Source organism: Aspergillus piperis (assembly GCF_003184755.1).
Source record: "Aspergillus piperis CBS 112811 unplaced genomic scaffold BO85scaffold_14, whole genome shotgun sequence".
NCBI lineage: Eukaryota > Fungi > Ascomycota > Eurotiomycetes > Eurotiales > Aspergillaceae > Aspergillus > Aspergillus piperis.
In genome coordinates, this window is record NW_020291604.1 from 547,985 (window position 1) to 560,523 (window position 12,539).

The 12,539-nt window shown below is 50.9% G+C and overlaps 5 protein-coding genes across 5 annotated transcripts; 1 reads left to right on the plus strand and 4 right to left on the minus strand.

The window, feature by feature from the left end:
- Nucleotides 1-917: 917 nt before the first annotated feature.
- BO85DRAFT_424718 (translation initiation factor eIF2B catalytic subunit epsilon) lies at nucleotides 918-3,792 on the minus strand. The gene is made up of 6 exons (XM_025658051.1): nucleotides 3,495-3,792; nucleotides 3,327-3,404; nucleotides 3,196-3,252; nucleotides 2,988-3,112; nucleotides 1,736-2,910; nucleotides 918-1,678 (listed from the first exon to the last, which is right to left on the minus strand). The coding sequence occupies exons 2-6, from the start codon at nucleotides 3,402-3,404 to the stop codon at nucleotides 1,008-1,010; spliced, it is 2,106 nt and encodes a 701-aa protein (XP_025513801.1). The 5' UTR covers nucleotides 3,495-3,792; the 3' UTR covers nucleotides 918-1,007.
- A 1,131-nt stretch (nucleotides 3,793-4,923) lies between these two features.
- skn7 (putative stress response transcription factor SrrA/Skn7) lies at nucleotides 4,924-7,386 on the minus strand (the record flags this gene model as incomplete). The annotated part of the gene is made up of 7 exons (XM_025661750.1): nucleotides 4,924-5,444; nucleotides 5,521-5,710; nucleotides 5,763-6,665; nucleotides 6,727-6,870; nucleotides 6,952-7,024; nucleotides 7,220-7,236; nucleotides 7,330-7,386. The coding sequence occupies 7 exons, from the start codon at nucleotides 7,384-7,386 to the stop codon at nucleotides 4,924-4,926; spliced, it is 1,905 nt and encodes a 634-aa protein (XP_025513802.1).
- A 1,169-nt stretch (nucleotides 7,387-8,555) lies between these two features.
- Nucleotides 8,556-9,010, minus strand: BO85DRAFT_68690 (uncharacterized protein). The gene has a single exon (XM_025665592.1). The coding sequence runs from the start codon at nucleotides 8,912-8,914 to the stop codon at nucleotides 8,645-8,647; it is 270 nt and encodes an 89-aa protein (XP_025513803.1). The 5' UTR covers nucleotides 8,915-9,010; the 3' UTR covers nucleotides 8,556-8,644.
- Nucleotides 9,011-10,179: 1,169 nt separating this feature from the next.
- On the plus strand, nucleotides 10,180-11,577 carry BO85DRAFT_451130 (peroxiredoxin family protein). The gene is made up of 5 exons (XM_025660519.1): nucleotides 10,180-10,851; nucleotides 10,966-11,065; nucleotides 11,131-11,176; nucleotides 11,244-11,409; nucleotides 11,463-11,577. The coding sequence occupies exons 1-5, from the start codon at nucleotides 10,644-10,646 to the stop codon at nucleotides 11,489-11,491; spliced, it is 549 nt and encodes a 182-aa protein (XP_025513804.1). The 5' UTR covers nucleotides 10,180-10,643; the 3' UTR covers nucleotides 11,492-11,577.
- BO85DRAFT_401099 (bola domain protein) lies at nucleotides 11,426-12,374 on the minus strand. The gene is made up of 2 exons (XM_025657148.1): nucleotides 12,014-12,374; nucleotides 11,426-11,914 (listed from the first exon to the last, which is right to left on the minus strand). Exons 1-2 carry the CDS (start codon nucleotides 12,225-12,227, stop codon nucleotides 11,739-11,741), a joined length of 390 nt encoding a protein of 129 aa, XP_025513805.1. The 5' UTR covers nucleotides 12,228-12,374; the 3' UTR covers nucleotides 11,426-11,738.
- Between the last annotated feature and the right edge of the window lie 165 nt (nucleotides 12,375-12,539).

Consider the following 12,539-nt stretch of genomic DNA (forward strand, 5'->3'; position numbering starts at 1 on the left):
TAACAACCGGGCGGACGTCACGGGAGGGATTCTGGTGTGGGGTCCGTTTTTTTCTTTTCAGTTTCTGGATTCGATAGAACTGCAACAGTGAATTCGATTAAAAGGGGATTATCAGAAAAGAAAGAAAAAAAAAAATAAATAAAAAGGTGGATTCCGATCCGAAAATATCTTCTCAGTACTGGGATCCCCTATTTCGAGGATTTATCCTGGGCGAAGAGAAAAAAAGGGAAAAAAAAGGGAATGATGTATCCCTTTATTATGCTCGATCGCGGCTCCAATGTTAGGGACTTGGCAGGGTCAAACTGCAGCAGGAGGCCCAAGTTCGAAGTAGAGGGGGATGAACTCCACCAAAAGAGCCAAACTGTGGGGGGACAGTTCGAGGAACAGGTAAAGGCAGATAGAGCCGTGCACATCGAAGAGAAAGATAGCTAGATAGACTAGTACGGTAGTACCTTGGGAAGACACCAGCTGGTCTTCTTCTTCCCCCCTTTCCCCTCACGCCTCTTAGTCAATGTGACATGTAACTTAACTAACTAACCGACTACCGAGTCAAGTACTAGTGAGCAATCGCAGGGGTGCTATGATAAACAATAGTGAAGATGATGTGTGTACTGTCGTCTATCCACCTGGGAGGATCCAAGTCGTCTCTAGAAGCAACAAATAGAACAAATCTTGAAGTTATTATTGGAATGGTGCTGGCTGAAGCAAGGCAAGAACCAGGCGATCGCCAACAAACAATTCCATCGTCACTGATTCATTCACCTGGCAATCTAACTTGCTTCTTTGGGCAATACCCGTGACTGCCTGGTTGATACCTGTGATATTAGGCAACCAAATGAAGGCACTGAAAAGCACAAGCAACAATTCAACGCTTCATCAGCTGCAGCTAACATTCATGCTGGGTATGGGTATGCTGCAATAGTGTGAATGGAGTAATTTTTTCTTTCTTTTGGTCATTGAATTTTTTGGACAATCCTGCTAGTGTTCTAGGCTATGGTCTATATCATCTACTCATCATCTTCATCACTCTCTTCCTCCTCGCTGCTCTCCTCTTCTTCCGCATTGGCCAACCAGTCCACAAACTGCTGCGACTGGCTGCGCACTTGCCGCATCTCCTCCGTGCTGCTCGACCGCTCATCGGCCCACCACTGCTCATAAGCTTCTTCCTCCACGATCTCCAGGTCGTACAGCTCCTTGGCCGTGAACAGCATGACCGTGTCACCACGGCTGCGGTGCGCCAGATCCTGCTGCAGGAGCACCAGCAAGTCCACTTGATCGGGCTTCTCGTCGCTGTCGCGATCGAACAGTGACCGCTCCACAATCTCCTTGTACTTGCCAAAGATCTCCCGGATGGCCTCGCTCGCTCCCTTGCCGCCGTCCATCAATTGCTGGATGCGCTTCATGAACGCCGAAACCACGGCTCGTCGGACCTGGTGGTCGGAAGCATTCGCCGTCATACGCAGACTGACCAGCTCCAGTTGTACCACGTCGGATGTGACGCCATCCCGCAAGCTGTCGTAGACACTCGCCGCGGCATCGTGGACAAAGTGGTCCTGGTCCTCGTCGTCGGACATTGTAGTACTGAAACTACCCGAACGAGACCGGCCGAATTCTGAGATCTCGGAGGAAAGCGTTGAGATAGACTCTGTAGAGAGAGACAGGTTCGCCATATTGTAAACTGTGAAAGTAATGTTAGCCAATCAGATAAAAAAATGGAGCCGCAGAATGCACTTACTCAAACCGGACGAAGCATTGCTGGCCGTCTCATCTTCGTCCTCATCGTCATCATAAGGAACGTACTCATATCCCTTGCCGCCTTCTCCAACAACCTCGGGCTCACTGGCCGGCACCTCATCGTCCTCCTCCCGGTAGGCTGTCGTTATGCGTCTTCCGTCGCTAACCTTGACACCATCGGCGATCTCGACACCAAATGAAATCAGAGAGCCCGGCTCAATGGTGCAGTTCTTGCCCACCACTGCCCGGTCAGCAACAATGGCTTGGTTGACAGTCGTTCCATCGCCGATGACAGCGCCATCCCAGATATAAGCACCATCCAGCGTGACGTTCTTGCCGATCTTGCAGTCGCGTCCGAGAACAGTGTTCTTGACCGTCGTCTTGTCTCCAATGCTGGTGCCCTGGCCGATGACCGTGCGCCGACCGATCACGCACGAGCGGGCCAGAGTCACACCCTGCTCTTGGTACAGGCTTCCCTTCCGAAGCTCGTAGTTGTGGCCGCGAAGCAGGTTGGTGTCGGGGCACAGAGGGTACGCCCACCGCGAAATGACATCCTTGCTGACAGCGTCGTACGCCTTCAGATTCCGGACCCGGGCAGCGTAGTGGTCCTTAACAATGTGTGTGTGGATTGTCTTTCCGTTCAACTCGTAGTCCTTCAGCACACCGTACAAGAACTGCTTGCGGGGCGTCTGGTAATCGAAACTGTCGGACCAGAGACTCAGCACATCGGGTGTGCAGATATCGATGTTACAGTCGATCAGATCCTGGCGCAGGTCAATCTCCTGGTGTGTCGTAATGAGTTCCGCGTCGATGTTCAGGCGAGAAGACTCGGGGGAATGATGGTCGATCTCCTCGTAGTGTAGGCAACGGTCCTTAGTGGGGTCGATAACGAAAACAGGTGACACAGACGAGGATTTAGTTCTGTGGTTCCGGCCAGCCTCTCTCAAGATCATGGTCATGATGGCGTTCTTGTCCGCTTCACGGCGAGCACGGTGCTTAGTTAGCGCGCCTTCGATAGGCAGGTTGCTGATAACATCACCGCTGACAACGATGAAGTCGCCCGTGATGAGATGCTTGCCATCAAGATCACGCATGACATCTCCAACCGACGTCGACGTCGACTTGAGGAACGTCAGCTGCTTGAAAGGCGACGACGGCGCCCTCCATTTGGACGCACTGTGCGAAATCCTCCTTGTCAGCCCGGCAACCACAATAACATATCTCCAGCATATCCTGTATAAGCCCGCACGTACTTGATGTATTTCTCCAGCTGATCGGAGTGCGCTCCGCCGTACAGGAAGACATCCTCCACACCGGCATTGGCAAGGAACTCGAGCGTATAATCAATCAAGGGAGTGTTCGCAAGCGGCAAGAGACACTAGAATCAATCACTCTGCGTCAGCCTTCAAAATACCCCACCATCGATGCATACAGTCAACGCAGCAGCACAACCACACATACCCTAGGCTTCTCAAGTGTGAACGGCTCGAACCTCGTCTCGAAAGTATCTGCAAGCACCTAAAGCCACACGGCGCCATTAGTCCAGGACCGCAAACCATCAACCTCCCCTCTGCGATATGTAAATAACATACAACAGCCTGCAATGTCTCCTCTACCTCCTCCGTGGCATTTCCCCTCTTCGCCGCACCACCTTTTTGTTTCGGGCCCATCTACACACCAAAAGCGTCAGCAAGTCAGAACAATCCAGGTCCACATCACCTCCATCAAAGAGCGCTGAGGGCACACAATTGCGCACTCACATCAGGAACGGTATGTAGATCGACCGATGAGTAAATTCTCGAAATTCCCCCACCTCAAATCACAAAGGGACTCAGATACGGCGTAGGTCCAAGAAATAGGAAATAGCAGTAACAGGGTATTGTGGGAAAATTATGGCAGGCGCAAAAAGTTCACCTAGAACAATCGGCACAATCCGACAGCAACAATGAATAGGTTCGCCCAGGGCGCGTTCAACTCGCAAAATCTCCGCCAAGCCCGGCGCCGTCGGGCGGAGGTAGTCAGAGTCACGCTTTCTTCTTCATCCCACCTGGCGGCCCGTTTGTCTTGTTTGTCTCCTACTCCTACTCACAAACACCCCCCACCTCACCTCGGCTGCTCTCCCCCTGGTCACATTGCACGTGATGTATATTTCACGTGATTAAATAACCGTTGCTGCAAGAAGGGGTACAGCCACAGTGGCTCAGCGAGTGCCGGGGGTTTCAGAGTCCAGAACACCATCGAAGGCCTGGGCCCTCATGGACTCGAAGGAATATCCCTTGTTCAGGGACCGACGGTCTAGAACCTTATCTATCGTGGAGAAAGCTGATGAACACCAGATCGGAAGTGCAGCCTGCTTGGAGGGATCGGGTGGGCAGATCGGTTCGCTGGGTCGTATGATGACGAGGGTGGTGATGATGATGCTCTCCCCTCCGCTCAACTGGTGGGTGGCCACCATTTCGACCTCCGGGGCTAGGGTGGAAAAAGTGGTGGGCGCCTGCAACGTCATATTGCCTTTTTTGCACTCTGTTACTAGACCTGGATATGCTGAACGTTAAATAGTATCTATGTGGTTGGAAATGATGGGAGTTAATAATAGATTTTGAATTTGGCTCTATAGATTCCTACCTCCTGACCCAACAACCCTGCTGTTGAGCATCATATGCTTAGCTAACTATTTGACCCACAGCAAATTGACCTTCCACGTAACAACGGAGACTGGTTACAAAGCGCCCCAACAAGAAGAATAGCAAGTCCATATGACGCGTACAATAGACACTACATGCTGCCAGCCCAAGGTCCTGCTGCCAAAACCAAGGTATCTGGATGCCATACCCCGAGTACCAGTTTTTTCGACTGCATCGGCCATCCAGCCAGTAGAAACGAAAACAACGCAACAGTTTGCCGCAAAATGATTCGCAACCTATGCAAGTAAATAACACGCGCCTCCAACACCGGGATATATCGAGCAACGTCGGGAAAATAACACAGAAGCAGTACAACTCCCTGAGACAACAGTATCGTACGGCTAAGACTTCATCACGAGAAGAACAACGGAAATCGTAAGGTGGAGAGGCGTAGCGGGAGTGAGGTGAGAGATGCGGAAGGCGGGTGTCAAAGGGAATTGGGAAAAGGTCATTGTTCATCTAGTGTAGGGCGAGAAAAGAGGGGAGAGATGGAAGAACCCTCGATCTAGCCCGTTCGCGCAGCTTGCATGGGGTTAACCATTGGCTGCGCTTGATGAGCGTACATGCGCGGCCGTTTGGCCATATTGGGGTTTTCGGTGGCACTCGACATTTCCGAAAGCTGTCGTCGAGGTGGTTGCGGCCTGACGGCCGCAGGCGCCGTAGTAGCAAGGGCCACCGCGGGTGCGGGATACTGAACTCCGTTTTGATCTACGGCATATGCAGCCGCAGCAGGGGCGGCGGGTATATATTGGCCTTGGACTTGCGGAACGTTAGGAGCCACGGCAGTCATGCCTGGAAATTGGCCCGGTGATTGCCAAGCAGTCATCGATGTTGCTGGCGATTGCCCAGGAGAGCTGTCCTCCTTGACTGACTGGGCGGCCGAGCTTTGCGCGGCCATCGTAACGGCTGCTGCCGATTGGGGAGCCTCTATGCCCGGCGGCATCGTTTTTAGGTGAACCAAGTGTTTCTCAAGCATATCAAGAAGGCTCTTTCTTGTGAAGGGCTTTGGAAGGACGTCATCCATTCCTATTAATGCTGTTAGTCACTAACATAGCGACCCAAGAGTGGCTGTGCTAAGGAGCCCAGGGGGTGGCGAACATACCATGCTGGAAGTAGAGCTGGATATCGTCACTGCGAATGTTAGATGTCATGGCGATAATGGGGGTCCTGTCGAATTGGCGAATAAGGTGGCAAGCAGAAACACCATCCAAATTGGGCATGATAATGTCCATGAGAATGAGATCATATTTAGAACCATCCTGGATCTTGTTCACCGCTTCCAGGCCGTCAAACTGAAGCTATGTCAGTCGAGAGATTTCCGAGTCTTTGAAAAAAGTGACATACCGCGGTATCAATCAGGCACGAGAAGGAGTATAGGAATTTGCCACCAATTTGACGGCATGTCGCATCATCCTCCACGAGCAGAATATGGGGGCTGCGCACCCAACCGGGATCGACATTTGCGCTCTTTTTCCGGTTGTCGGGGAATTGCCGTCGAGATTCGTCGATCTCTTGTTTGGGAGGCATGGGATACGGGACGTTGTTGACATGTTCACTGTACATAGGATCGATTCCGTTGGTGGCGCCCACCGGGTAGACGACGGGCTCGATCTCTCCGTTCATCTTGGAATAGACCATAGCAGTATTCGCACTGGCGTCAGCAGCAGAGGGCCGCGCGACACCATTCCGGGGAGCAGTCTCCAGAGCAGGTGTAGGGACCACGGCGGTAGTTTTCGGTGGCTCGCCCATGGACTCTAGGCCCCCTAGATTGAATTGAATCTCTGCGTTCATATCATTCAGGAGCTTCGAGGCATGCTGCAAGGGTGACGAGGGCTCGTCGTCCATGGATGCGCCCTGTGAAGGGCTCAGGGTCGAACCGGCTTGACCCTGGGCTTGGAAAGGCACAGCAGCCGCTTTGCTGTCGCGCCGCTGGCGGGCATCAACGGAGAGCAGGTAAGTCATCACCTGGTGGATAACATTTTCATGGTTAAGGATGGTCTTCTGCACCCTCATAACTTCCTGCATCATCAACTGGTGATCGACGCTGAGTCGTGTGTGTCGCTCATGTAATTGATGAATCTGTTGTTGTTGAGCCACAATTTGCTGGTTCAGCAAATCTATTTGTTGTGTTGGGACCGAGTCTTCGGTGCTCTGGGCCTGTTTGCGCGGAGCCGGGGCCTTCCGTCGGATGTTATCGAGGGATTCTTTGCTGTTCGCTCTGAACTCAGGGTGTTTGAACTCCCAGGCCTGAAGAGCAAGTACAATTAGAACCTATCGCACCGACTGCCACTAAGCGCAGGTTGCTTACATTCTGTCCGTACGGTGACTGTCCGTTTTCCTCGTTGTTCTGTCTCACTTTGTGGAAGTCGTACTTGTTCAGCTGTCGCACGAAACTGGCAAAGTTGCTGTGTTTGAAGTGCTTCGGAAGGATGGTCTTGGTGAATTTTTCGCACTGAATAGATTTCTAGGTCAGCCTCGATGATTGCGACCGCAGGAAAGGCAGACAGGGTGGGAGATGCGAAGAGCGCCATACCTCCAAGACCACAAAACTGTCTCCTTCGTCACCCCACCGCACGATTTCCGCGTACGATGGGTCTTCGAGCATCCTTTGCGATGAGGATTAGCACGCATGATCAATGCCGGGATACTGCAGAACATCGCTGGATTCTACTAGGGCGCAGCGACAACCGGACAGCGAAAGCCTGGGGGGGTTGAGGTTGGAAAACCCGGCGGACGAGAAACCGGAGTGATGAAGCGCAGGCAAGGTACAGAGGAAAAGTAGTAAAAGGGGAACAACTCACTTGTAGAGTTTTCGTACCTAACCATCATGTTAGCAAACTGAAGTATAATCGCATATAAAATAATAGCGGTCATGAGGTTCACGACGGTCGCTATCGAGGGCGACACTTACAAAATCGCTGGAGTTGCCCGCGGGGGCGGTGCTGGTCGAGGTCTGGCCACCGTCCATCGTGGGCTAGATGGGTCGCGACCGATCGAACAAGCAACAGGCTCAACAAGTCGCAAGGCGAGAAACGGGCGGAGGGACGGGAAAGAAGAAAAACCAGCCAGTCGTCAAATTAAATGTCGGGTGGCAAAGGAAAAGGGAAAAGAAGAAGACTGGAGAGAGAGAGAAATAGAATAGTGATCAGACAGGAAAAAGAAGAGGACGAAAGAAAAGAAGAGGAATGGAGGGAAAGAAAGAAAAAGACGAGCGTAAGGTAGTAGTCGTGGTCGAGAGATGGTGGTGGTGAGCCTTAGTGTTAGTGAGGAAGTAGGAGGAATGGGGATTAATTAGTCAATGCCGTTCGGGTTTAGTTCCAGTCCCTCCTTTTGGTGGAGCCTGATATTTTTTTGGGATTTATTATTTTCAGTCTTGGTCTTGTTGCCCTTTTTTTCCTTGAAGAGGGGAAGATGAAAAAGAAATAAGAAGGGGAAAAAGAAAAAGAGAATAAGAAAATACTAATCAAATCAAATATCATTCAATCAAAATAAAATACTAAATCATCAGTCAACGGTCGGTAGTTAGGTTAGGTAGCAGAGAGAGAGAAACACCGAGGGGCTTTTCTTCTCCCCCCTCTCTTGTCTTGTCAGTCTGTCTGTCTGTGTGTCTGTGTGTCTGTCTGCTGCTGCTGCTGCTGCTGCGCTGCTGGCTGAGTTGGGGGTGGATAAGAAAAAGGCAGGCGTGTGGGTAAAGGTGGTTCTGTGATTTGCTTTCCATGGCTCACTCTCATTTGGCAATCAGGTTCACGTTCACCCAGCCCAGCAAAGTTTCTTCTTGTAGTATCTACAGTAGTCAAATGTATGAAGTAGCAGTGGTAGTAGTGGTATTGATTATTATCGACGCATCTCCAATTGCCCCAAGTGGGTTTTCCGGTTTCCCCCCCGAGTACGTGGTCACTAGCCACAACCTCCAACCCACCCGTTGGGTTGTCACTTCTCCGTCCCTTTACCCCTTCCGGTTAATCTTACTTGACTTTCGAGAGATGTGCAATTTCTCTAGTATCTACTTGTCCTCCAAGCATTCTAGCAATTTGAAATTCTCCGTTTGACGGGTATCTTGAGGCTGTTTTTTTATGCAGCACTTGTCTCTAATTCTGGGGGGATGACCTCAACGCAAGGAGATCCATAGGAGGGGTAGAATTCTTAATGCTAAGCCAACGAAACACTAACACTGGGAACTAAATCTTAGAGCCCCCGGGTCTAACTAACTAATAGGGACTGACAACTCAATATCGTTCACCAAGAATTATGCTCCCCTCCTTTTTAACTTTCCCAGCATACATACAAAGTATAAGGCGAAGAAGAAACGGTAGAGAGAGAGAAGAAAAGGAAAACAAAATAAATGGGTAAATGAAGAATTCTGGCCTACGAAGAAAACTAATTAAGTAATAATAAAAATACAGAAAGGGAATATCCATTACCCAAAAACAAACGCACAAGGCACCAAGTAAGGAAGGCAACAAAGCAAGTGTGACTGAGTGATCAGTATCCACCATTTCTTCTGGCGGAACTACCGGTCCAAAGACTGCTGTCAGTGCGCCTGATGGATGCAGAATGATGCACGAAAAGGATGGGGGGGAAGCTATGGAGATAGGCTGCCTCAGGTGGAGGGGCCTTGAATTCTGCGCAGCGATCAACAACCCGAACGGCCGTGTCGTGGTATACGGAGGGAGGGGTGGACGGAAGCAATGACCGTTTTGATGTTTATCTCTCAGCCCATCATCCTTGTTATTTTTTGCCTTCGTTCATTCCTCTCGGACCCCGCGGTAGCCAGCGGGTTTGTACGAGGTGGGGTTCCAGAGAATCAAATCAACTGCATCATTACTTACATACAGTATGTATGTATGCCTTCAGTGCACGACTTTGCTCTGCTGGGCCATCTTTTCCTCTACTACTACAGATGGCTTCCCTTCTCAGGGGGTCCCTCAATTTCGGCAACAGTTGCAGATCCCCTCTCGCGGGTTAGCCGACGATACGAGGATCCAGAGATGATTACAACTAACTAACAGGTCATCAGGTGTAAAAGTATAGAACGAGATGACAAAGAAAGAACAGAGACAGGCCATGAAATAGCCATATTCTAATTCCAGTCTTCTTCATTGAGCCATAAGATGTGATAGAGAGATCGGATGGGCTCTTAATTTAGCACAAGGAGCTATGGAGTAGTATGGATCATGGAGACGCCACCTCCCGAACATCATGTACTAGTTCTAAGGAAGCTGGTACTATTAATATTATGCGAGACAAACTATGTAAGTAAGTGCCCAACTAATTTACTGGTTAATCCGACTCCTGTCTTCTTCTCTCATGCTCATCTTATCACGCTCATCCAGCCAGCCCATGAATAAGATCAAGTATCAGCCAAGGTTCTAGATGGGGGAGGTGCTGCTGAGAGTCCAGACTCAAACCCCCCCGGTCCAAAGCCACTTGAATGCTGCAAACGAACCCTTGCAGTTCAGAGACAGACAATGCAGGGTTGGTGTCCGTCAGTCGGCGGGAACAAAGGCTGTCAGAGATTCTGAGGCAGCGATCGAGACTGGTCCATGAGATCTTGCCGGAGTCGATGTCCGCACGGTATGATTGATTCGATGTCCAACCCCCTCTTCATCGCGGCCTTGTGTCTGGTACTACTTCCCACATGCCGGCCGGGGGAGGCGAATCTGAAGTGATGATATGTAGACATACATAAGTGGGCCCTAAAATATGGCGTTATCGCCCTTTTTCACGTGGATGATTGTTTTGAAACCAGCAAGAGGTCCCGGAATTCTGTTCACAACCGCACTATTGTGTGGCTTTATCTGCAGAGGGCAGTTGGCTGTTTCAATCAACCCATTCGAACATCAAGGATTGTTGAAAAGTCCTAGTATATCTTCCTCTTCCTCCTTAGCAAGTCCCCACGTTCTCCAGTCGACCGTCCGGGCGCTGCAGCCGACAAGCGACCATGACGAAATCATCGCAATGTTTAATGTTCCGACCTCCCGAACGGGAGCAATTTAAATTAATGTTTGTTATTTCTGGAGAAAGCTGAGGAAGCTCCACCAGCTCAGGAACAACAATAATCAACTTCCATCCAGCTCCCACCTTCTTCCTCCCTTCCACCTCCCCATATCGCTCATTTCTCATTTTAACTTCCTGTGGCAACCCCCCCCCTCAAACGGAATATTCAATCTCTCACACCAAACACATTCCTTGTCAAATTATCATCCATTCCTCCCTGTAGCCATCATGTTTGCTGCTCGTCGTCTTACCGCCGGTGTCCCTCGCACCTTGTCCCAGAGGGCCCTTTTCCACAGCACGGCACCCGCTTTTGTTCAGAAGGGAGACGCCATCCCCGACCTTGATGTCCTGGTTGAGAACTCGCCCGGCAACAAGGTGAACCTCGCCAAGGAGCTCAAGGGCAAGGGCGTCATCGTCGGTGTTCCTGCTGCCTTCAGTATGTATTCTTCGTGCCGATATCGTCGGCCCGGCCTAGGATAGGCGTGGTCGCTGTTATTACAGATATCCCCTGGTAATAAATTGCTAACCGTTCCACCTCGGCGGAAATTAGGCCCCGCCTGCTCTGCCACCCACGTTCCTGGGTTCATCAACCACCCCAAGCTGAAGGAGGCCGGTCAGGTCTTCGTTGTTGCAGTCAACGACCCTTTCGTGTAAGTTACGGGTCACGTACGGTGTCATCCGTTAATCGAGCGTATCATGGTTAACCCGACAACAGCACCAAGGCATGGGCTACCTCCCTTGACCCCGAGGGCAAGAGCGGCGTAAGTGATCTTATAACCTGGTTGTACGAGAAAACACCCGGTGCCGTGTACTAACGCTACATGATAGATCCGCTTCTTGGGTGACCCCAGTGGCAAGTTCTCCGAGGCCCTGGATGTGACCTTCGACAGCGCTTCCATCTTTGGAAACAACCGCAGCAAGCGTTACGCCCTGCTTGTCGAGAACGGCAAGGTCAAGGAGGCTTTCGTGGAGCCCGACAACATTGGTCTTGACGGTATGGTCCCAAAAACCAGCATATAAATTGTTTGTTACTAACGGATTATGTAGTCTCTGCGGCCGAGAAGGTCTTGGCCTAAACCAGCCCAGAGAATTAGCATATAAAAAAAATTATATACTTAGGCTCTTCACATGACAATATATCATAATATTTATTGCGATAGAACTCTATTTTCAGAACCACAGCCAGCGAAGCATAAGTCATAACTGGCAGCGCAAAGCCATGATGTCGAATAACCCAACGCCCGACGGCATGCCCTCAAGGGCATGTCAATCCCCAGGATATATCCAGTCCCTAATCCTCTAACCTCCGTCTTCACAACAGAGTTAGCCCTGGTGCAGCGCCTGCCACTGCTCGGGAGTGTAGCACTTGGGCGTCCAGGCGTGGATGGCAGCGATCTCGGCCTTGAGGGCCGAATTCACCAGGCGATGGCGAGCAAGCATGGTCTTCTTCTCGAACTGAGGGGAGACAATGACGGCCTGGAAAGCCTGTCCGCAACCACCTGTAGACAACATTATCGTCAACATCCGGTCTTGGAATCATATAGTTGTAGCATTCATTCCCCCATGGAGATGAAATTAATCAGCAGGCGCTCTCATACCCGACAAGTCTTCGATCTCAACATGCTGCGCCTGCAACTGATCGATCAATTTGGTCTTCAGCGACTCGGCCGTAACGCCCGAAGTATCGGCCATGGCTGCGTTGACTGCCGCAAAGGAGCGCGCGGAAATCGAGAACGGCGATTTGTGATGGACGGGGGTGCGGAGAAGATACCGGCAGCTTCTGCTCAACAGGGTAGTGGTGCGGGAGTACATCAAGCGAGCCGGGCGGCGACTTCGAAGGAGTATAAGGTACTTGAATAGACAAAGGTATTAAATTATATTAAGGTGATGGCGACCGAGAGTCGTTTAAGAGCGATTTGAGTCAGAAGGGTGGGCAGCGCGGTGATGCTTCTTCCGATGTAGGATGACGGAATTCCTTCATGCTGGAATTGATCCTCTTTCTCCTTCCTCCCGTACCGTACCGTAAGAAACGGATTGGTCAGCTGCCGTTGTGGCTGGTGGGTACTAGCCCCAGTCTGGACTAGGGCAGCTGTGGCGCCAGCTTCTCCTCGGCTTCCATCGCTT